The sequence below is a fragment of the Leopardus geoffroyi genome, chromosome C3 (genome assembly GCF_018350155.1).
Source record: "Leopardus geoffroyi isolate Oge1 chromosome C3, O.geoffroyi_Oge1_pat1.0, whole genome shotgun sequence".
Taxonomy (NCBI): Eukaryota; Metazoa; Chordata; class Mammalia; order Carnivora; family Felidae; genus Leopardus; species Leopardus geoffroyi.
Genome location: NC_059338.1, coordinates 81,819,855 through 81,844,503, shown reverse-complemented (window position 1 = coordinate 81,844,503; position 24,649 = coordinate 81,819,855). Strand labels below are relative to the sequence as shown.

At 53.4% G+C, this 24,649-nt stretch overlaps 1 protein-coding gene across 8 annotated transcripts in view; it reads right to left on the bottom strand.

Moving 5' to 3' along the window:
• Window positions 1-10,380: 10,380 nt before the first annotated feature.
• ASAP1 (ArfGAP with SH3 domain, ankyrin repeat and PH domain 1) overlaps window positions 10,381-24,649 on the bottom strand; it is a 347,132-nt gene continuing 332,863 nt past the window's right edge. For all 8 annotated transcript variants that reach the window (XM_045453665.1, XM_045453670.1, XM_045453666.1 and 5 more), the window contains 4 exons: window positions 23,293-23,351; window positions 17,542-18,041; window positions 15,473-15,595; window positions 10,381-13,058 (listed from right to left, as the gene is read on the bottom strand). In XM_045453665.1, coding sequence (XP_045309621.1) covers window positions 12,984-13,058; window positions 15,473-15,595; window positions 17,542-18,041; window positions 23,293-23,351 — 757 coding nt within the window. In that variant the 3' untranslated portion in view covers window positions 10,381-12,983. The remainder of the gene's footprint in view (window positions 13,059-15,472; window positions 15,596-17,541; window positions 18,042-23,292; window positions 23,352-24,649) is intronic.

Genomic DNA, 24,649 nt, shown 5'->3' with positions numbered 1-24,649 from the left:
ATAAGCACATCCACATGCACACACACATATGCATGCACATGCTCACACATACACACACACACACACACACACACACACGCACATATGCACACACATACACATATGCACACACATACACATATGCACACACACGAACTGTCTTCATCTATAACACATTACCATAGACTGAGTGGTTTAAAACAGCAGAGATTTCTTTCTTTTAAAAACAATCCTTTTTAAGTATATTTATTTGGGGCGCCTGGGTGGCGCAGTCGGTTAAGCGTCCGACTTCAGCCAGGTCACGATCTCGCGGTCCGTGAGTTCGAGCCCCGCGTCGGGCTCTGGGCTGATGGCTCAGAGCCTGGAGCCTGCTTCCGGTTCTGTGTCTCCCTCTCTCTCTGCCCCTCCCCCGTTCATGCTCTGTCTCTCTCTGTCCCAAAAATAAATAAACGTTGAAAAAAAAAAAAATTTTAAGTATATTTATTTATTTTCAGAGAGACAGTGAGAGCGAGCAGGGGAAGGAGGCAGAGTGAGGGGGAGAGAATCCCAAGCGGGCTCTGCACTGTCAGCGTAGGGCCCGACGCAGGGCATGAACCCATGAACTGTGAGATCCTGACCTGAGCTGAAATCAAGAGCTGCGTGCTTAAGTGACTGAGCTACCCAGGCGCCCCTCTTTTTTTTTTCAAGTTTACTTATTTTGAGAGAGAAAGAGAGAGAGAGAGTGACAGTGCGAGAACATGTGCTCGAGCAGGGGAGGGGCAGAGAGAGGGAGACAGAGGACCCCAAGCAGGCTCTGTGCTGTCAGCACAGACCCTGACATGGGGCTCGATCTCACGAACTGAGAGATCATGACCTGAACCGAAATCAAGAGTCAGACGCCTGGCCGACTGAGCCACCCAGATGCCCCAAGATTTATTTCTTGTTATTTATTTTTCCTTAGCGGATAGGACGTTCAAGATGGAGGCACCAGCGAATTTGGAGTCTGGTGGGGGTCTGCTTCTGGACGGGGGGTCGCTTGCTGCGTCCTCATGTGGAAGACGACTGAGGGAGCTCTGTGGGGCCTCTCTTACAAGGGCACTGACCCCATTCATGAGGGCTCCGTCCTCCTGACCTAAGCACCCCCAAAGGGCCCACCTCCAAATACCCTCACCCTGGGGGTTAGGATCTCGACACAGGGATTCGGGAAGGACACCAGTCTTCAGCAAGAGCACACATGTGCACGTATGCACACGCACAGACAAGCACACGCTCCCGGTGGCTCCAGGACAGGCAAAGCTATGAACTCCCTGCTGCAGAGACCAAGAAGCTAAAATGGAGAAGGGAAAAGGCCCGCACAAGTTCATCCCATCGGTTGGAGTTAAGCGAGGACGGACCCAGGCTCCGCCCTCCTGGGTTCCGCAGTGCTGATCAGGAGGTGCCTCCTATTCTTCTTGCCCCTGCTGCCCCCCACCCACTCCTGACTGGACAGGAGCAGAACTGTGAGCAGAACGTGAGCGTGAGCAGAACGTGAGCGTGAGCAGAACCGTGTTCATAATGGTGCCAGCTGGATCTGATTTCGAGACCTGGGACTAGGTTGTTTTTGCTTCTTGTCATTCTTCTCTTGGCATAATTTTGGGGGGCTGGGGTCAGGCTTCTTGTTCTCCCTCCTTAAAGATGTTACCTGAGGGGGCGGCTGGGTGGTTCAGCCGGGCATCTGACTTTGGCTCAGGTCATGATCTCGCAGTTCATGGGTTTGAGCCCCGTGAAGGGCTCTGTGCTGACAGCTCGGAGCCTGGAACCTGCTGTGGATTCTGTGTTTCCCTCTCTCTCTGTTCTTCCCCTGCCCGCACTCTGTCTTTGTCTCTCAAAAATGAATAAACATTAAAAAAAAAAAAAAAAAAAAAGAAAGAAAGAAAAGCTGTTACCTGAGGCTCCACGATGTGCTTAGAGCTACTGGGAGCAAGAGGAGGGCAGATACAGCTGGTGCCTAGTAGGACCTTCACATCTGGCCCTGGAGGTGCCAGAGCCCCTGGGGTAGGGTGGGGGGTATCGGTGAGTGGAGGGGGCCGGGCAGCCGCTGGGGCTGGAAGGGACCTCTCAGCGTAGCAGCCTGGCCCCAGGCCATTTCCATCCATGCTTTCCTAGTCTCGTGTTGCTCTGATTAAACAAGAAAAGGGAAAATTTATCAGTGTTAGTTTCAGGGGACGGTCCGTGAGCAGCGTCGAACCACCTGGGTGGATCTGCTCAGAGGGCGGGGTCCTGGGCCCCACCTGCTGACTCAGAGCCCCGGGGTGCAGGGCTTGTGCTTCTCAGGCTCAAGCGTGAGCCCCGCGGGGGTGAGGAGAGGGGAAAACAAAGCCCGCAGAGGGCAAAGGGGGGGCAGCGGGGCCCCTGCTCTCCGCTTGGCCCCTAGAGGACCTCCTGGCCGCCAGTAGGGCCTTCCGGTCACGATCACGGTGCCAGGGAGCAGGTCTGAGCCTCGGGAAGCCTGCCCTGCAGGGAGGATTCTCTGACCGAGGTGATATCAGCATTTCCCAGCCTGACTCACCGAAGGGAGTGACTTGACCGTTAAGAGCCCAAGGGGGCAGAGATGAGGAACTTGTACCAGAGTTTCATTTTTACTTTCAAACTCACAGCTCAACCTTTAGCAATGTGTCCATGCCCCCCCGAGGAAAGCTGTGTGTGAAAGAAAGTCTGGCTTCGGAACCACCAGGCCTGATCCTCCAGGACCCGAGACCGCGGCCGTGGCCCCTGCCCCCTGCCCCCTGCCCCCTGCTCCCCAGGCAGCTGTGCCAGCTGACGTCGGGGCACGCTGGCTGCAGGGTGGGGGAGGGGGGGCGTCAGGGTGAGGGCTGCAAGGTGCAGGCACCAGGCCCAAGACTCCCCGAGGGGCTCCCCCTCTGTGCGGTGGGGGTGGTGCTGTGGGGGACACCGAGAAACCCTTACAGGGGCCAGAAGGGTTTCCTCTCGAAAGGAGAGCAAAAGAACACTTTCTTTTGGTTTCAAATGTTGGTAAAGTTCTTTTTGGCCCAAGAAGCTGAGAAACACTCCTGTTGGCCCCTGAGGAAATAAGAATAAAAAGCAGGGGCGCCTCGGTGGCTCGGTCAGTTGAGCGTCTCACTTTGGCTCAGGTCATGATCTCGAGGTTCGTGGATCTCGTGCTTGGCGGGTTCAAGCCCCGCATGGGGCTCTGTGCTGACAGCTAAGAGCCTGCTTTGGATCCTCTGTCCCCCTCTCTCTTTGCCCCTCCCCTGCTTGCATTCTCTCTCTCTCTCTCTCTCTCAAAAATAAACAAAATTAAAAAAAAAAAAAAAGAATGATCTGAAAGTAGAGGGTTGAGGGAGCTGTGACAGGCTCTTTGGGGTAAATATCAGGGAGAGAGGAATTATCATTTATGGGTCCAATAATTTATGCCAGACCAGATGCAGGTCTTATATTAAAAAATATATTTATCGGGGCGCCTGGGTGGCGCAGTCGGTTAAGCGTCCGACTTCAGCCAGGTCACGATCTCGCGGTCCGTGAGTTCGAGCCCCGCATCGGGCTCTGGGCTGATGGCTCAGAGCCTGGAGCCTGTTTCCGATTCTGTGTCTCCCTCTCTCTCTGCCCCTCCCCCATTCATGCTCTGTCTCTCTCTGTCCCAAAAATAAATAAACGTTGAAAAAAAAATATATATATATTTATCAAAGTGGCATGTATAGACACATTATTCAGGAGGGCTTATCGTGAAGTGTTCCAAGTTGTCTGTCCTCTGTCCATTTTGTGAGGGTGATGGGGGTGTTCACGCTTCAGGGACAAGCAAACTAAGGGCTGAGGGGCAGGCTGACTGGCCCACGTTCGCTCAGCTGTGAGGGAGGCACGCAGCCTCAAACCCAGGGCCAGAGACTCCAAAGCCCGTAGCTCTGCTTCTAGAGGCTGTAGAAATGCTTAGTTTAGTCTGGACAACAGTATTACCAGAGAAATCCCAAAGATCACCTCACATATTTAGGTTATTTTCCCGGCTTTGAAGGCTTCAGAGTTTGTGACTCCTGAAAGTTCCATCTTCTTGAAGACACGTTCACGTCCAAGAGTGGGAGGAAAAGACCACCCACAGAAGGAAAGAAAAGTTTTGTGAATCATATCTTTCATAAGGGATTTGTATGTAGTATATATAAAGAACTCCTGTAGGGGTGCCTGGGTGGCTCAGTTGGTTGAGCGTCTGACTCTGGATTTCAGCTCAGGTCATGATCTCGCAGTTCATGGGATCGAGCCTGAGTCTGGCTCTGTGCTGATGGAGGGCTACCCGCTTGGGATTCTCTCTCTCCGTCCCTTTGCCCCTCCCCTGCTCCCTCTCTTTCTCTCTCAAACAAATAAACCTCCTACAAGTCAGTAAGGAAAAGACAATCCCCATTTTAACCCGGGGAAAGGTTACTATGTAGCCTTCTCTGTAGCAGACTTACACGTGGCCGGGAAGCACATGAAAGGACGATCCATGGTGTTAGTCATCAGGGGAACGCAGATCAAAACCACAATGAGACACCACTCCAACCCCACGTGGCAGGCTCTCATAAAAAAGACAGATAATAAACAGTGTTGTCCAGGACATGGAGAAACAGGAAGTCCTCACGAACCTCTGGTAGGGGTGTAACACAGGGCGCCGCCGTGGAAATCAGTCCGAAGCTCCTCACGTGGTCACACACAGTGATACCCATGACCCAGCATGTCCACTCTTAAGGGATGAGAAATGAAAACATACGCCCACACAAGACCTGACACACAAATGTTCACAGCAGCGTTATTCAAAACGGTCCAAACAGGGGACGCAATCCAAAGGCTCATCAACGGATAAACAAAGCAAAGTACATCCATAGGGTGGAATATTACCTGGCAATGAAAAGAAATGAAATACTGATATATTCGACAACATGGATGACCCTTGAAAACATTATGCTAAGTAGAAGAAGCCAGAGAGGACCATATATTTTATGATTCCATTTATATGAAATGTGTAAAGGAGACCAACCTATATAGACCGGAAGTAAATTACCAGTTGTCAAGAGCTGAAGGGAAATGGGGAGTGACTAACGGATACGGGGTCTCTTCTTGGGGTGATGAAATGTTCTAAAGTGTGGTGACGGTTGTACAATTCTGGGAATACACTAAACACCATCGAAATGTACATTTTAAATGGGCGAACTGTATGGTCTGTGAGTTATATTGCAATGAAGCTGTTATATGTTTGAGTTTTATTTAAGTAATCTCTACACCCAACACGGGGCTCAAACTCACGACCCCAAGATCGAGAGTCACATGCTCTACCAACTGAGCCAGCCAGGCGCCCCAAGCTGTTGTATGTTTAAAAAAGAAGAGAGGTGGGGAGGTAGGTGACAGATGTTAAGCAGGTAGCGAGGTCATCAAGGGCTCACCTTTGCATTCGAGCAGACTTAGCTTTTAATTTTAATTATTATTATTATTTTAATTAAAAATTTTTAATGTTTATTTTTGAGAGGAGGAGGAGAGAGAGGGAGAGAGAGAGAGAGGGAAAGAGAGAAAGCGTGAGCAGGGGGGGGGGCAGAGAGAGAGGGAGACACAGAATCCAAAGCAGGCTCCAGGCTCCGAGCTGTCAGCACAGAGCCCGATGCGGAGCTCGAACCCACAAACTGTGAGATCATGACCTGAGCTGAAATCAAGAGTCAGACACTTAACCAAGGGAGCCACCCAGGTGCCCCTTTATTATTATTTTTAACCTTTATTTTATTTTATTATTTTTTTAAACGTTTATTTATTTTTGAGACAGAGACAGAGCATGAACGGGGGAGGGGCAGAGAGAGAGGGAGACACAGAATCGGAAGCAGGCTCCAGGCTCTGAGCCATCAGCCCAGAGCCTGACGCAGGGCTCGAACTCACGGACCGAGAAATCGTGACCTGAGCTGAAGTCGGACGCTTAACCGACTGAGCCACCCAGGCGCCCCTTTAACCTTTATTTTAAATGGGCTCCATGCCCGTTGTGGGGATTGAACTCACAACCCCGAGATCAAGAGTTACAGGCTTTACTGACCAGCCAGGCGCCCCAGGCTTCCTTTAAAACAAAACAAAACAAAACAAAGCAAAGCAAAGCAAAACAAAAAACTTTTGTTGAAGTACAACCAGCGGACCCCTGGAGCTGGCTCAACCCAATTTACAAGGATGGACTAGACAATCTGTGCCTCTTTTCCCGACCTGGCATTCAGGGGCATCACATTAGCAATTTGTAATCAGCCGTGCTAGAGACACTCACACCGCCAGAACTGGGAGATGCTACAGATAAGGGCTTCTAAATATTTTACTTTCTCGAGAGCTGGCTACACATTTATCAGCATGCCCCTGAGAATAACACATGAAGAAAGCGCACATATCAGAAGTGAACAGCTCAGTGAATTTTCACAAAGTGAAGAAGCGTGTGAGCTGCACCCAGAGGAACAAATAGAATAGGATCTGTACCCCGAAGTCTGTCCCCCAGCGTCCCCTGCAGGATTCCCTTTGGGCAACCACGATTCCGACTTGTAACCACATAGATACGTTGTTTCTTTTTGTTACGTAGAATCGAAGGTGAACTCTAATTTAGAGTCTGGCATCCTGCACTCGACCCTGGGACATTCATCTCTATTGTCTGTATAACGATCATCCTCATCACATGGTGCGATGAATCCCCAGGTTACACGGCCGTTGCACTGTTGATGGACATTTGGGCGGTTTCTAGGTTTCTACCGTTATAATAGTCCTGCTAAGGACACTCTATTCTTTCGGCCAGCGTGAGCACACATTTCTCCCGGGGAGTCTACGGGTCCAGGGGCAAGTTCAGCTTCGGTAGGCAGATTGTCAGCCGATCTCACTTTCACTCTGTTCCTATTTTCTGCCTCCTGCCTTGTCTTCCCTCTCCTTGCAAGCTGGCCCGTCACCCCAGCGCCTTCCACTTTGGCACGGACCAGACCAGGCCTTGGCTTCAGGTGGGAAGGAGAACCCCAGGCCGCCGACACTAGCCTGGAAGGGAAAGCAGGGAAGGCGCCATATACACCTGTTGCTCTGTCACCTCTAGAACTTTCTCTCTGGAGCCGCGGAACGAGATCCCTGCTGGTACAGGTGGCAGGGCAGGCCAGGGGAGTCCTGGCGTCTGAGTTTTCTAAGTGGTTCCAGCTGAGCAGGAACGAAGCTTGCACATTTGGACAATGCATTCTTGTGAATCTTTGTTCTGAGGCTTAGTGCGCCATAAAAAGAGGTCCATTGTCAAGCCGCCTGTTTACTGGGTGGGAGTCAGCAATATGCAGTGCAAGTGGGCAGAGCAAATGTGGATCAGAGGCTCCCTGGCCTTGGCCCTCGCTGGGGTGGGTGCTCCCCATGCCCTTGAAAGCACGATGCTTCCCCTGCTAACGTGACCCTCCCCCTCCCCCAACAGCCGGTGCCTTTGCCGGGTTCCTGCGTTCACTCACTCAAGGGATGCCTAGCAAGGACCAACTGCTTGTCGAGCTTTGCGTACATTTGTGGTTCTGATCTCTCACCCGTCCCTGGGGAAAGTGAGGTTTCAAGTTCTTGTCGTTTTTGAGGATGACAGGGACCGTGCCCCCGGTTGGTGCGTGGGAATCACCTGTGGATGCCGGCTAGATGCAGGCTCAGAAGGACCCCGAATCTCCAGGCACAGGGCCCCGGAGTCTGACTTGAATACTGAAGCCCCCTCTCTCCGCCCGCCCCGATGATGCTAGCCACCCAGCCTGAGAACCTGGCCCTAACGTATTTTCAGCGTGCAGACGGCTTATTCGGAGATCCACTTGGACCTGTGAAGCAACATGTAAAATTCTGCCCACAGAAGCTTGCCCACCGGCAAGCTTTCTCCCAGGCAGTTTTGCAGGTCAGAGTTTTGGCCTCCTGAGCCTCTGCCTAGGGTTTGCTGTGGGGTAAGGTTTTTGCAAAACAGCTGTGTTTATCTGAGCTTTAATTCCTGTTTTCAGGAGCTTAAGTGTTTCAATGTTTGCACACGGGGCTGCTGTGCTCACAGATACACACTGGCTCGCTCACTGTTGCCTCCCCGGTCACTTTTACGCGCACCAGGCCCCCCGGGGGGCCGGCCTGACCCCTGGCTCCCGCTGCAGAGCAGATCTAAGGAATACTCCCCCGCAGGGCCCTCGGATCCGCCTACTTCATTGCACTTCGTGGTTCACCCCTGCCTGTGGGGCTAACCTGTCCATAGAAGGCTGGGGGTGGGGTGGCATTGACCCGAGTTCCCTTCAGCAATGGCAGCCAGGGAACGTACCAGCAGCACACAGGCAGCGCGGGGTCATGGCTGGCGGCCACACGGGCCCTGACCTCAGGGTTCAAGTCTGGTCCCCGCCCTTTGGTAGCAACTTGACTCTTGGCCAGTTACGACTTGACCTCCCTAAGCTGCAGCCTGCTCGTCTTTAAAGAGGGGAGGAGACCAGTCCAGGTTCCTGGTGCTACAGAGATGAGTCTGGCCATGCCCCAGGGCCTCAGTGCAGGTGAGCGGTCACTGGGGCAGGCGGGTGCACCTGTTACTTGGGGCGGGGGGGGGGGGGCGCTGCTCCAGCCATCGTAGGGGAGCATCGCTCTCCCGCCAGCCTCCATGCGAGCTCTCTGCCTTTCACCCTCTCGGTCAGCGCGGGCCTGTAGCAGGAGCGCAGACTGAGGGCCCCAGGACGCTCCCCACCTGGTGGGCCCCACGGTCATCAGTGCTTCTCCGTCCCCCTCCCCCTGAGGGCTTCTCAGGGACAGAGCTTTGGGGTTCGTCTTTGCAACTACAGGTCTGGCATCGTCTCGACACACAGAATATCTGGGGAATGTACGAGCTCGGATATTTAAGGTAAGGTAACCTCCCCTCCAGCCCAGGCTGCTGCTGGACAGGCCGGACTCAATGTGTCCCATCCGTGGGGCTGTGCGAGTGAGCACATGGTCAGCTGCAGAGAGGGGAGCCCCTCGGCCCTGAGTTACCTACATGCTGAGACCTGGAAAGGTCAGATACCAGCCCGGGTGGGTGAGGACACATGTGGGGAGGGGGCGAAGTAGGAGAGGTTGAATTAGAATTACCGTCTCCACTACCCACGCAGGCCACATTCTGGAAGGAAGATCTAGGATTGGGGAAGAGGAGAAACAAGTGGGGCAGGGAGTCGGGGTGGGAGGAGGCTGTTGCCGAGGCCACAAGGACTTGGGCTCACCCTGCTGCCATCAGTGACCTTGAGCAAGTCCCTTCAGCCCCATGAGCGGATTTCCTCATCTGAAGATGTGCCTCAAGAGGATTTTCGCTGCACAGGAGACTGCGCATACGGGAAACACAGCCTCATCAACCATCTAGTGTTCAAAGGGCCGAAGGCAGGGAGATCAGAGTTCCTCTGGTTTCTGGCGTCACTGGCGGAGGAATGTCCGAAGCAGCTCGCAGCATCCTGGAGGGGCTGCCTCCGAGGAGGGCAAGTCCATTAATTTCAGACAGACACCTACCAGGTTTAAAACAATATGGAACCGATGTAACCACTGCAGCACTGATTCGAGAGAAAGCCGGCTTCCCCTTTGCCTGAACTATCCGGATAATTACATTAGCCTGTCCCAGAAATAGCCTGATAGTCACTGGTGTCCACACCAAAGCCCATCTTCCCCGTCAGCACCGTCTGTAGGCTTTATCTGGTCTAGGTGTGTTGATAGGCACTAACCTCCACCAACGAGGAACCTGAAGGAATGCCAGGCCGACACTCGAGAGTGTTCAGTGCTGTCGCCTCCAGCCATTTTCCACCTCTGCTTCCAGGCTGGAACGCTGCAACGGATCCTAGGACGGCACCGGGGCCAGAACCACTCACTTGGACCCAGACTCGGTTGTTTACCAGCCGCGGCATGTCCTGCAGGGCAGTGAGGCTTTCTGGGCCTCCTTTTTAATTTTTTTTTTTTTAATGTTTTATTTATTTTTGAGACAGAGAGAGACAGAGCACGAGCAGGGGAGGGGCAGAGAGACAGGGAGACACAGAATCCGAAGCAGGCTCCAGGCTGTTGGCACAGAGCCCGACGCGGGGCTTGAACCCACAAACTGTGAGATCATGACCTGAGCCGAAGTCGGACGCTCAACCGACTGAGCCACCCAGGCGCCCCCCTCCTTTTTAAACTCTGTAAAGCTGAGAGGTGCGTGCCTCTTGCTGGGGGGGCAGGGTTCTCCCCTCTTCACATAAAAAGGAAAAGTGGGTGCATGGAAGTGGGAGTGGGAATGGGGGGGGGGGGCGGGCAAAATGCAGAGGACTTGTTTTGTAAGCCCAGGAAAGTGATGGACATCTTTCTGTCTCCAAAGCTTTGACACGGGAGCTGAAATGGCCATGTTATCGACCCACCCACCTGCCGCCCCAAAGCACAGCCAAGCAAGAGCCCTGATTCTCTCCGAATGGAACAGAATGGACGACTCACAAAATGGCGTGATTTCAGATGTTTGGGATCAACTGAGAATATGTTTATTTAAAAGCAATTTTAAATATTAAAAAAAGTAGAAATTAACACATACAGTACTGAAAAACGGTCACATTAACTCCATGTGAAATGACAAGTGTACTGATGCCTCGTGGTAACACCCAGACGAGAGTTTGGAATTTATCTAGCGGCACTACGGGGTTCCTATACAACGTGTAGAAGTTCTAGGCAATAAAAAAATAAATAGCAATTGCTGTTCAACAGTAAAATAAGACACAGGCTATTTGCAGAACGTAACTTTCCCCTCTGGGGGAAAAAAGAACTAATTAACTATTTTTTTTCCCAATAAGGTTCCATACCTTCAAAATACTATATCATGTACGAAATTGCAGATAGTGGCTCGCTGAGTTTCAGAACAAAGGTTCAAACTCGACCAAGATCACCAAAGGTACTTGTCCCTAGCTTTCCTATGTCTCGCGGTAAGCTGGATTAGACAGAACGCAAATTCCTCACGGAAATCAAAAAACCAGAAAGAAAAACACAGAAGGTATTGGAAAAAAACCCAAAGAAACAACTGCATCTGTGGAAGGAGGAGAAAGAACAGACAAGGACTCCGTGTAATTTTAGACATCTAGGTTTTGAGTTTTTTAGAAAACCAGTTTATTTTGAGATCGGCTGAAAATACCGTAGGCCACAGAGACGAACGGTTCTTCAATGCAACTCGGAACGCGTACTTGAATGAACCAGGACGCTCCGTGACTTGGGACGGCGCCTTCCTGGGCCGACGGCCCTGTGCGCCGCCTGGCTCCTGACGCTGGCGGGCTGTGCGCGGCTCGCGGGGGCCGCCGGGCCAGCAACTGCTCAAAACCACTTTCCAGGAACAGCTGGGAAGTCACGGTGCAGGTGCGTTCACGCAAGGTTTCTTTGTGAGGTGGGTGTTCGGAGTTTTCGCGGCGATCCCTTCAGCAGACCCGGGCTCCCTACCACTCACTGGGCGCTGTGGTCCAGGGGGCTTTTCCCACGGGCGCGGGCGGGAGCGCGCGTCTGTGAAATGAGCGTTTCTAAACCACGCGCTGCTGAGGTTCCCTGCTTAAAAACACCAGCTTTCTATGCTGTTGCCAACAAAACGGTTTAAGCAAACGTGATGCCACAAGGACACACGGGCCTCGGAATCCAGAGGGCGGCCCCGTCGACGGGGCAACGCTGAAAAGAACGTGTTCTTTTCAGAATCCAGACCGGCGGACAAGACCGAGCGCGCAGGGCGCCCTCAGCGGCCTGACGGCCACGACTGGGACGGAGAGAACACGGAGGGAGCCTCGCTGCGGGAAGAGCGCCGGTTCACGGCGGCGTTCGAGCACTTGGCCGCGACCTGCCTTGAAGGGAACGGGTTTACTGAAGTCAGCTTAAGGCTGGAAGCCTCACCTACGCCTCAGGTGTCATCAAAAGCACAGAGGAACAGGAGGCTGGCTTCAGCACCCGGATTCTATGGGGGGGGTGGAGGGGAAGCCGTGTGAAGGGCCGACTGTTAATTTCTTCTTGAATCCTCTTTTACAGGTTTAAATTGATCAAGGACAAAACTGACAAAATAACGAATTTAAACTGGTGTATCAGGTGCATTAACACATCGGGAGGATGCTAGTCCATAACGTGATATGCAGCTTCACGCTCTGAGAAGGCCAGATGACTGACTAGAAACGGGTACTGTCGCGACCTTATAATTTCTGCTTTAATGGCGATCAAGTTTAAAAAATGTACAGTTCAACTTGTCCGTACTGTTCCTTTATAAAAGGCAGATTTCAGGTAAGCTTCTAAATGCATGCATAATGTAGAGGCTAATGTTTCCTGGCGGTCCTCGGTTCTTGAAAGTTGAACTTCACCAGATGTGTTTTAAGCTTTTGTCAAAATAGTCGTGAAGGATATGTTATTTCTGCATAATGAGGTAATATCTCAGGGGCGGGCACTCGTCACCAAAAGACAGGATAAACCGCCCGCGCCTAGCCTGCCCGAGGCGGTGGGGACGGTCAACTGCCACCAAAGGGTTTGGGCCGGTGAGTATTTTATTTTGCTGAAGGAGCAACACTTAGGTTTAACTGAGCACTTCTCTGTAATAAATACCCAAGTAGGTTTTTGTGGCTGTGAACCGTGCACACAGACCGCTACAGGCCGTTCTGTCATGGAGCTAATTTCACCTGGAGAACAGAACCCACCTCTCTGCTAACGTTGCATTTTCAGTAACACAATGGAGAATACTGTTTTGTTAGGAACACGAGTCAATTCTACGCCTTTCGACGGCTGCTGGAGACCACTTCTCCTTGCGAAGCCAGCAGTTGCTATATTCCTGTTTTTGTCTGTTTGCTCGGAAAACAGCATAGAGATGTTAAGTGCTAGATGCCAAGGATGGCTTTGGCAAACCAGTAAGGCGCGCCGGGTCCCAGGGCTACCCTAATACTGGCGAAGGCGGAAGACCACGGACTATTTACAACACACACTACGTTCCCCTCCTGAGGTGGCCCTGGAGTGAGTCCCTCGTTCTGTAACAGCAGCTATATACACGTGTGCACGGGAGTACGTGGAGGCGGCAGTCTTGCGTGAAGATGTGGACAATCTCAAGGTCCTGCTCTTTGCTAGTCAGACAGGATGTGAACAAAGGACACTGGAAAGACCCCCTTCCTCTCAGGCTGTCCTTCGATATGCCCGATCTGCGGGGAGAAAAGAGTCGTCAGTCTGCAGGCGGCCCATGGGCCTGGGGTGCCCCCCAACCTGGTGAGCTATAGGGTGCTAATGACAATAAACTACGTGCAGCAATAACAGAAGAAGGTAGGACACGCTCAGCGCTTCTCCAGGACCTCACGGCGCCCGCACGCCAGCCCCAAGGGAGGGGAGCGTCCACGCGCGCGGGCGGGAGGACCTGCCCGCGGTCCCACACGGGCTGCAGACTCCACAGTCCATGCTCTTAACCGGGGCGCTCAACCGGCTCTCCCGATGAGCCTCCTCGCACAAGCCTTGCTAAGCCTTGTCTGAAAAATGGGGCTAAAGTCCTTTCTCCTCAGGACTCTCTTGAGGTTACACGAAAACCCACACAGATGTGAAGGGCTGGCTTGCGGACCAGACCTGCACGTTCTGGCTGCTGTGGGGGAAGGAGACCAATAACGCCTGAGATGGACGGTGGCCTGGGGTCGCTTTACGGTCTGCTGCCCGAGCCTGTGAGCCACAGTGCCCAGCAAGAACCTCCTAATTAGCTCAGTTAGGCCCCCATTAATTGCATGAAGGAGAATCCTGTCACGAGCCTTCAGAACAAAGAGGACACGCACACTGGCTTTAAAGGACAAAAGCAGAGAGTGGACGGATGGTGGCGTTAGGGACCAGGTCAGCTCTCATTTTCATCTACGAAACACCCGCAATGTGGACGGCGGCTGAGGCAGGAGCTGTGGGGGGAGCCCAGGGCTGGTTCCTTTATTCACCGGCTCTTTGACCTGGGGCAGCCCCCGGGGCCCCCCTGGGCCGTGGGGCATGGGCTTCTCATCTTGGAGGTGGAGCTAACGGTAAGACCTGCCCTGCCCACCTCAGGCGTCTTACTCAGCTGGCGTCAGGCACGTGAGAGGGTTCTGTCCATCAGAAATCTCTGGTGCCATGCACGGCATTATCTTTATGTCTGCTTGGGCAGATGTGCTGACACTAAAAACTTTCCACTTACTCCCTCTGGATCCTCTGCTGTCGTCACCACTTTCTTAGCAAGGGATCTGGTCGCCGCTTGCTTATAATAACATCACCGTATCATCAAAGGGCATCCTTGTGGGGAGGGGTTACTCACGGCCCATTTCTGAGCAGGAAACAGGCCGCCAGAAGGGACATGCCTCATCTGAGGCCACAGAGCGTTGTGAGTGACTCCCACGGGGTCTTCAGAGCCCATCTCCTTGTCATGACTCTCTAGCAGGCTCCACCCCAGGAGGAGGCCCGATCCTAACAGAGGCAGGAGGGGCCCGGGGCTATCCCCACTTGTCCCTCTGGAGCAGGGGGGAGGCACCTCATCCCTCCAGCCGGGGCTTCCCAGCTGCAGCACTCCTGACACTCAGGCCAGCAGCTCTGTTCTCCCAGCACCCTGGCTTCTACTTGCCAGAGGCCCAGAGCGTCCCTGCTTCCCAGATCCCTAGCGTCACTGCTTCAGTCCCAGCAAAATCTCTGCCGCTGTGATCGAGAATCTGCAGTCACTCTCCAGGCCCAAAGGCAGAAAAGCCAAAGGTACACACGTGTGTGTGTGTGTGTGTGTGTGTGTGTGTATACGTGCACGTGTGCTCTGGGCCCCAGCAGGCTCTGCTGGCAACTGTGAACCACAGGTCCTTTCCCAGCAGACAGAACGGGGTCCCTCTGGGCAAGTGGGGTGCAGGCTGCCAAGGAAGCAGAACCTCCAGGCTGATGCTGGGAATGATCAGAGGACACCATCCCCGATGCCTCCGGCCAGTTGTCACGGGAGGCCCACTCCCATGGCAGCCAGGACAGCATAGACCTGTCGGCTGCCCTTACAGCCACTGAGAATCTCCAAACAGCCGCTGTGTGAGGGTGACGGTGCCTTTCCGTTCTGACACCTGGGCATCAGTTTTAATGAAAAAGGGATTTTTATAGATATTCTCACTTAATCCTCTAAAATCAAGTGAGGAAGGTCTGATGGCCCACTTTACAAAGACAGGCCTGCAGGGTGGATTAAGGACCGAGCCTGGGGACAGGGCAGTGGTAAACAGGGACGCAGGCCTCCGAGCCTGAGCCCGGGACGGTGTGTTTTGGGGAGCAGGGCATCGGGCTTCAGGGTCAGAGATGCTCCCGAATCCAGCTGCCTACCATGCTGAACTGTCCTGAGCTCTTCCAGTGAAACGGCAGCAAATACCTGCGGCTCACGGGGGACATGATAACAAGGGTAAAGCACATGCGTGCGGTAATTCTCCTGACCCAGTTTCGAAGCCCCACGGCTCTGTTCCTAGCACGACAGGGGTGACAGAAGACACCCAGGGACCACACCAGAGGGTAAGCGAGGCGGCCGGCAGGATCCTGGCGCCGGGCGCTGCTCCTCATCGCGGGGCGGGCACCCCCTGCCCCCTACCCCCCGCACCCTGGTACGTACCCACCACTCCTGGTCTTCCTCCCCCGTGACCACAATCACTTCCCCCTCCATGAAGGTGAGCTCATCGTCATTGTCCGCCTGGCAGTCGTAGATGGTCTTCACTCGCCTCACCTTGTTTTTGCCCTTCAATAAAGAAACTGGGTTTTAGCTGAAAAAAGGACATGCAGACCTCGGGCATGGGCTTTAACCTCCCCGAGCCTCGACTTCTTCCCTGTGGGAGGGGAGGCCAGTCTGCCAGGCGCCCAGGTGCTGTGCGCCCCCTCCCTCTTCCCCGAGCTCTGGGACAGAGCAAATTATGGGCGGGGATCAAAATGCAGCTCCACCGAAAGCCATGAGGCACCCTGCCCTCCCCCCACCCACAACAGCAACTTGCGGAGATGACAGCAGAGGGTAAAAATGGTGCCGGGAAACATGATGTAAAGAAGAATGTGCATCCTCTGCAGACTGAACGCACGACATGAACACATTTCTCAGTCCCCTCACGCAAAGTACCAAGTCAGCACATGCTGGGGAACCAGGATGCAGCAGCCTGGGGGGGAGGCTTCCAGGCAGTTCCCCACAATGTATTAACGTCTGATCACTTTTCCCTTGGGCTTTTATCTGTTCTGGTTTTTTGCAAACAGAAAGATGGAAATAGAGAAATCATCTTCGAAAGGAGGTTTCTGGTGCCCTGCTCGTTAAATAATCAGTATTACAAAAGGCGAGGTGTGGGGTGCCTGGGTGGCTCAATCGGTTAGGCGTCCGACTTCGGCTCAGGTCATGATCTCACCGTTCGTGGGTTCGAGCCCCCCGTCGGGCTCTGTGCTGACAGCTCAGAGCCTGGAGCTTGCTTCAGGTTCTGTGTCCCCACCCCCCACCCCCACCACCCCTCCCCTGCTTCTGCTGTGTCTCTCTCTCTCTCTCATTTAAAAGCCCCCCAAAACCGAGCAGTGTCTCTCAGTGTTTTGGGTCAGCTGACTCCTCCTCTGCATGCTCTGGGCTGTCCCTCAGCCACCCTCTTCCTCTCTGCAGCCCCTCCCGGGGCCGGTGACGCTGGAGGAGCGGCGGCCAAGGCGTCTCAGCTCCAAGGCCCGTAGGCAGAATTTACAATGAGGAGGATGAAACGACAGCGTCAGACAACCGTGCAAGCGCGTGGTGTGGGCCGGAAACTGCACTCGGCAAGGCCAGCAGCGGCGCCCGGGGTCTCGGGAGGTTGCCTTTGGGGGTAGTGAGCACACGTGCCACACCGCCCAGGGCGGCCTCCGAGCCGTGGACAGCGGGCTGTGTTCGTCCCTCCTCTCCTGCGGGGCGGAAGGGACACACTTCTGCTGCAACGCTGTTCTTACAGAGGGCGAGGGCAGAACCGCGCGCCGCGGGCGGCCCCTCTGCTCCCTCTGCTCCCTCGGGGACTGTGCTCCTTGGCCTGGGCCGCCAGTGCCCCCCACCAACGGCACGCTGAATCTTCCTGGAGCCCTGCCCCAAAGAAGGGTTTTTTGGGCAAAAAGCGTTTTTATATTAGAATAAAACCGACATATTACAGAGTAGGAAGCGTTTCATGAAAACGAGGGAGTGTGAGATTTCAACCGAGTTCTGCATGTGCAAGTCCCCTGGGCTTTGCCTCCACCTCCTCCAGGAAGATACGGCAAGAAGCAGCGAGCAGATCTGCAGAATCCGGAGACGGAACCTGCTCTCCTGTGACTCTAGGAGAGGACGACTCTGGTCCTCCAGGCTCTTAGAGCTGAGTGTCTGCAAGGTGCCAGCTTGGTGCCACTGTCACTGCACTTAACTGCCTGTGAGCTGGCTCGGTGACTGCACTGGCTCCTTTCTGTGTACGGGGAAACTGAGGCTCCGAGAGGGTAAGTAACGGGCCCAGGTCACGCAGTTGGAGCGTGCGCCGAAGGCAGGTCCTGAGGCCCGCCCGCTGGAGTGCAACACCCGTGTCCCTGACCGCCGGGCTCTGCTCTGGCTCGATGCCAGGGGAGGCGAGCAGGCCTGTGCTGCTTCTGGGCCTGCTGGAGCACGTGCCCTCCCGCGGGGCCCCGGAGCGCAGCAGTGGGCTCGCGAAAGCCTCAAACGAGGCGCCTACCCACCGTATTGATTTTCCTGGGCAGCGGGACGGGCGTCTCTGGCAGAGTGGGCGTGAGGTCGTTGGAGTCTTCGGATGCTTGCTTTTGGATGGCGTCTCGGGACTGCACGTTCGGGGAGAGATCCACCGGGTGTGACTTCTGGGTGACGTCTGGGGGCTGCTGGGCCTTGGGCGACACGTCCCCAGCCTGGGACTTCGTCAGCAGGTCTCCCAGCTGCGGTTTGGGAGGGAGGTCCTTCATCTGTGGCTTGGGGGGTAAGTCTGCCAGCTGGGGCTTGGGGGGCAGGTCTCCCAGCTGGGGCTTGGGGGGCAGGTCTCCCGGCTTAGGAGGCAAATCTCCAATTTGGGGTTTGGGACCCAGTTCTGTGGGCTTCGGGGGCAGGTCTCCGGGTGGTGGCTTCTGCGGTAAGTCTGCCAACTGTGAGGACTTCTGAAAGATCTCGGGCGGGATGTTGGCTTTGTCCAGGGAGAGGTGATGGCTGGTTTCTGTTTTCCTTAGTGCCACTGTGGGAAGCAACCACAGAGAGGGAGGTCACTGGAGGGCACCACGAGGCAGGGAAGCGCTGCCCTCTCCATCCATCAGTCCCCAGGAGGACCGAGGGACAGTGAGTGCCCGCTCTAGGGCCGGACCCAGGCACACACTGCCCGTCCTTAGAAGATAAAAGTTAGAGGCTTGGAAGGCGTCCACATTACAGTGTGTTATCTCACACCTCAGTTATGTAGGAACGGGATGTGCAAACTAATCCAGAATTTAAAAAACATAACTATTTAAATTAAAAAAAAAAAAAAACAGCAACCATAATACAAACAGGTTATAAAGTTTTCCACAAGCCTACCACCTAAATGTAGCCATTTAAAGTAAGGGGACAGGGTGTCTGGGTGGCTCAGTCGGTTAAGCATCCGACTTTGGCTTGGGTCATGATCTTGAGGTTTGGGAGTCTGAGCCCCATGTCAAGCTCTCTGCTGTTGGCACGGAGCCCACTTCAGATCCTCTGTCCCCTTCTCTCTGCCCCTTCCTTCCCAAATAAATAAACAAAAGAATACGGTACTGGGTCATATTTCCTCCTGGACTTTTCTGTATGTTTTCCACAGATAAAATGTTTATCTGCCTTTATCTATATGCTGCTTTAGGAAGAGTATCTGCCAGTTCAATAAAGTTCCTTTGGCAACAGTATGTACTTTTTAATGTTGCGTTCTGTTCTGTGGCTGTCTCATAATTTATGATGAATTCCTCACGTTCACACGTTTCACATGCTACATAAGGTAAGAGATGAAAAGGCTTCTCCCCTCACCCACCCCAATCCTTCGAGGTAACCTCTGCAACGTTTTGGTGACACAGGTCCTTGTATTTACGAATGTATCTTTTAAAAACCCTACGCGGCATTTTCATGTACTTTGCAACTTTGTTTTCTGCCTATTTAATGTGTTTGGGAGGATTTCCTAGGCAGGTCCCCCCCACTCCCTGTGTGGCTGCGGCCGGAATACCGCACCGCCTGGGGATTCCAGTTCGTTAAACCATACCCACAGCTCTACTGGTAGGACCCAAGATCCTACGGACACGCCCAAGGCCACTCCACCAGGTACTTACCTGCTGTGTGATCTTGGGCAGATTACACAACCTCCCTGTGCCTCACCTTCCTTATTTCTAAAACATGAGTCAGTACAGGTCAAGAGTTTGCCAACAGGACCTGGCAGGCTCTAAGCATTATATAAGAGCATTATCACACTGTCAGACAGGGTTGCTGGAGGCGAGGGTTTGCATTTTCACTTATTCTTATAACTTGGGCTCCTGGTACAGAGCCAAGTACACAGTAGACATTCATTCAGCAAGGAAGTAGCTGACTAAGGCACATGGAGAAAGTCAAACTAAGGACGTTACTCTAAAAGTACAACATATTCCCAAAGATATTCTCAAAATTTATTTAAAAAAAAAAAAGAAATAAAAGACGAATGCTGGTGTTGTAAACTGTCACAGGCTGTACCGTAGCTGTTTCTGCTCATGGCCTGCTCAGCCATGTCCCTTCCTAAGGAAATCAAATTCAAGGGCACGCTGCTCGCGGGCTGGCCCTTGAGCTCCAGCTGGTGTGGCTGAGCTCAAAGAGTTAAAGCAAGCCAGATTCCTCTCTCGCAAGTCACAAACGGGGTGAGTGCAAGGCAGAGGCTGGCAATGACGGGGCAAAGCTGGGGGATCCCCCGAGGCGGTGGGCGTGGCAAGCCTCTCTGTGAGCCACTCCTGGGGGAACAGACACTAAGTCCTGGGCAGAGAGAACCCCAAACCATGCAGCTCCAGTGCAAGGAATCTATCCTAGAAAAAGGATCAAAGCCAGGCCATGAGATGCTCGCGCTTGAATGCTCAGCACCGCACCGGTCACAGCGCCAAAGCCTCATGCTGTGTAGACGTAGAACGACCAGGCCTACCTAGCCCCTCATGGCACCAGACAATGGACTATGATGCAGCCGGTAAAGGCCAGATGGTGTGTAATTTGTTATGGAGAATGTTGTTGATTTGTTTTGTGAAAAAAAAAAAAAAACAAAAACAAAAAAACCAACAACTCCATCTTAAATCGGAACCTAAAACAAAGCACAGAATAAAGGATATATACCAAATTGTTTTTATGTTGGCAGATAGAAGACTTCGGGTGATTCGTGTTTTTCTTCTTTTTTTGGTTGTATTTTTTGAAAACCTTCTGGAATGAATACATGTACTTTTGTAATAGGTAGAAACAAAATGAGGGGTTTCTTCCCTAGGGAAGCTTGCCCAACCTTTGGCTATTCTATTTCCAAGCTGGTTTTGCGTTTTCCCCTCTCGAATTAAAAGTTCTTTCTGAACTGCCTTTTTAACTCTGAAGGGTTGACAAGCTGATTTTCCCCGCAAACTGGACTCCAGAGAGCACGCTGGTAGAGTGAGGCCCAGTAAGAACAAAAAAGGAATGAGAAGTCCACCCTCCACCCCCACTCCTTGCAGAAACCTGGGAGGTTATGGTGTAGCTGGTTCGCATGGGCTGGACTGGGTGGAAAGCATGTGGATACAGCCCCTTTGAAAAGCAACATGACCCAGAGTCCGGCCTATTAAACACTCTTCCCTTGGCTGTGATCATTCTACTCCTGAGAATGGCTTCTAAGAGCATAACTGAGGAACAGGAGGCAGAGGAAGAAAAATCCTGCAAACTCCTGGCCCAGACTCCCAACAGAAGGGGTTGTTGCACACAGGCTTGTGTGACATTGGGCCGATACTCGACTGCCAGCCACCGGCCTCGCGGAGTGGTTTTGACAGGGGGGAGGACTGGATCCGGGCTTTGAGCACTGACAGCTGCACGCTTCCCACAAAGAGAGACCATCAGACGGCGTCCACCTCTGGACAAAAGGACACCCAGCCCCCAGGCAGTAGCTCTGCTATGGTCTGAACCTGTATCTGACTGGGTCTCTAGGTCCCACTTCCAACTGACAGGAGAACCAGAGAATACAGGCACGTGTTAAAACAACCGCATGGGGATGCGGTCAGCAAATTCCAAACTGGAGAAACCTGTGAGGACAGATAACCCAGTTCCTTCCACAATAAATCACCGGAAAAGGAGAGACATGCGAGGGAAACCATGAGCCAAGACGCTCAAGAGACAAATCAGTCAGGTGTTAACATGTGGACCTTATTTCATTCTATCTTGTCTTAAACGATTTGTTAAAGAAAAAAAAGGGGGGGGGGTGTGGGTTGCCTCAGTTGGTTGGGCGTCTGACTCTTGATTGTGGCTCAGGTCATGATCCCAGGGTTGTGGGATAGAGCCCTGTGTGGGGCTCTGCACTGAGAGTGGAGCCTGCTTGGGATTCATTTTCTCTCTCTCTCTCTCTCCCCGCCCCCCGCTCCCCATTTCCTTCTCTTCTCCACTCGAGCTCTAAAATTAAAAAAAAAAAGACAGGCATTTATGAGATAATTAGAAATGTAAACTGGGTATTTGAAAGTACTAAGAAATTTTTTATTTTTATTTTTTGAGAGAGAGAGAGCACGAGCTTGGAATGCTGTTCCAGAGTTGGGGGGGGTGGGGCTAGTGCATAAGCATGGGGTCCACCTGAGCACACAGCCTGCTGCTTCCTGGGTTCCAAGTGCAGGCAGCCGGGGACATGTGGTGGTGAGCGTGGGGCGGAGTGGGCTTATGTCCTGTTCACGGAGAAAGCAGAAGCGAAGTTGTTTCGGGGAGAACAGGAGGTGTGAAGGACGGAGGGCTAAGGTGGTGGCGAGTCAGTAGATCCCGCGGATGGAGGGCACCAGGTCGTACCCGAGGCCCGTGTGAGCTCAGCGGTCTTGACTGCTTCTCGGACCGCTCAACGGTCCTGACTGTGCCTCTCCAGCACGTCCAAGTGCGTGGAGTCAGCCCAGGGCTGGTCAAGCGGGCAGAGCCAGCACAGGAGGGGCGCGGAAGGTGAGGGAGAGCACTCGGGGAGACTCTGGCTCCGGAGGGGATGTGGGACAGCGAGAAGGTGGCAGCGGCCAGGGTGGGGGTGACACAGAAGGGGCTAAGAATCGCCAGGGTTTGGGTGCAGGAGGAAGGGAGCCGGACAGGCAGGTGGAAGGAATCAGTGGTGAGGCGTGATGGGCAGAGAAGAATGCAGGGCTGAATGTGGGGCCGGTTGCGGAGGAGTGGCGACAGGGCCGGGGAAACACCTCAAACTTCTCTGGGATCAGGACAGCCCTCTGGGCCGAGGTTAAAAAACAACAACAATAAAACAATGACTTGAGATCAAGACTTCCTAAATCCGGGGGACGCTTCCTTTGTGTTCCATGGAGAATGAACTGGCAGCCACCTGGGACTCCCTGGTACTACACAGGAGCCTGGGCAGCACGCCTCCAAATATGTCACTTTACTAAAGACCTCTGGAGCAGGGTGGATCCCAGCTCTCTGCCACGAATCCCTCACTTGGACTTCTGGGGTCAAAGGTCTTGCCGTGGCCACCGAAACCCACAGAGCGGCCACGAGTCCTCTGAGCCTCCACCGGCACCTAACGTGGGCCCTCTGGCCTTGTGGGCCTAGGTGAGGACGGGCAGAATGAACCAAGCACGTCTGGGGGTGTTCTCCCAGCTCCCAGGCAGGAGCTGGCAACAAAGAAGAGGGAGCAGATAAGGTGACGGACATGCTGGTCTTACGGATGAAAAGCTCCATCAGGATTAAAGATTTGGTCAAAGGACCGAGTGTCTTTGCTTGGAGAGGAGGCAGCACTTAGAGACACTGCTTTCTTGTCCTTCTCAGAGCATGCATCCCTCTGCTTTGCATGAGGGGTGCCATCCCAGGGAAGAATTTCTGTACCCCCCAGCAGCGAGGTGCTTTCTGAAGCATGATCTCATTTCGTCCCCACAAAGCCTCACGAAGCAGGCATTCTTGCCCACATTCACAAGTGAGGACTTGGAGGCTTTGGGAAGCTTCCGGGTCCACCGTCTAGGCTGCATGGTGAGTGAACGGTAGAGCTGGTGCTGGTTCCCAGGTCTCTGACCGTGTGTGCAAGGGAAGGAATGGCATGCCCATCCCTGGGATGATCACGTGCCTTCCAGAGAAGGACTGTGGTTTTTAGGAAAAGTATGGTGTTTTGCTAACCACAGAATCGGAGTTAATAAATATCCTTCTTCATTGAACAAACATTAACTGGGCACCTGCCAGGTGCTGCTTCAGGCATCTGGGACCAAGCCATGAACTAAAGAGACAGAGACACCTGTCTCCTGGAGGGCACGGTGATACTCCAGTTAGGTGGACACGAGACAGAGGAGTCTTACCTTTCTGAGGTAGTTTAGGAAGAACTCTTGGGCCAAGGGCAGTCTTTGCAGAGCCGGTGCTGATTAATAAATAAGAATCATTTAGGATCTCAAAATGCTAGAATATCATTAATGATGTAATATTCAAGGAAATCACAGGAGTTTGGCGAATTCTCTAAAAAGCCTTCCAAAATTTCCTTAACGAAAGATTACAGTCTATTTCCCACAATTCAAGATTTGCCTGGCCGGGGAGGACCCAGGACAGGACGAAAAGGCCAAGCCTGTGAAAGTGAAAACTGCCTGCCCTTCGCCCTGGACACCTGTCTGCAGAGGTACCGACTGAAAGCATCTGTCCCCACAAAACCTCAGTCAGTCCTCTCATGGGATACAGTCTCTCAGCCTAAGTCTTCGGCCCCGACGTCCAGGTGAGGAAAAACTGAAGTCTGTGGAGTTTCAGTGACCAGCAGAGGGTCCCAAGGCAGGCCGGGGGGCGGGGGGGACATAAATTCAGACCCCTCTCCGTCCATCGCCAGAGCCCTGATATCCTCCATGGCCCCAGAGCAGATCGTTTGGGTTCTCAGACCCCCAGGCTCTCCCTGAGCTCTCCTTCCTCTTGGAGCACTTACACAATGAGTGGGGAAAAACACCCAAGTCTCGGGAACAGAAGCCCACTCCAGGTGGTCCAAATAATCGAATGTTCCTCCCCACGCCCCTGCCGCCGCTGAGATGCCCGGGCTGCAGGTGGCACCTGTTGGCTTCAGTGAGAGGCGGTAGCTACTGTCAGGACACCGAGCACTGCAGACTCCCAGAGCAACAGCGGCCGAGCGCCCAAGTCCTCTGTGCCAAGGGCCCCTTTCAAGCTCTCATTTGTCTTTTTCTGTCCTATGATGTCCTAAGAATTGGCTTGTTCCTCTTTCTCCCCTAACTGCATTTAAAGGAAGAGGGAAAGCCAAGCCAACCAAACAACACAGAGTCAAAGATGATGAAGTGCACGTGTTCTCAGCCGCTGGCCTCCAACCACCCTCGGTCCTAACTGCTCTCTCCTCAGCTCCTGGATCCCCTGGCCCCAGGCCAGGGAGGGCCGTGAAGTCCCCGTGAATCTGGAAACAGTGAACACACAGGGCTTCGCCTCAAACACCTCTGGAGCGTGTGTTCCCGGCCTTGGCATCTTCTCAGGGAAGCACCTGCCGGCTACTGACGTGAGCACGATGGTTACTCCTGACCCAGACCCCAGGCCCTGGGCCACCACTGAACGCCTGTGGGCCCGGGCTTCTTCCCATGGAAACGAACACGAGGCCGCCGCTGTGTGCACGTGTGTGTGTGTGTGTGTGTGTGTGTGTGAGCAGCCCGATTCCGTTCAAAAAGCACTCTGTACGTG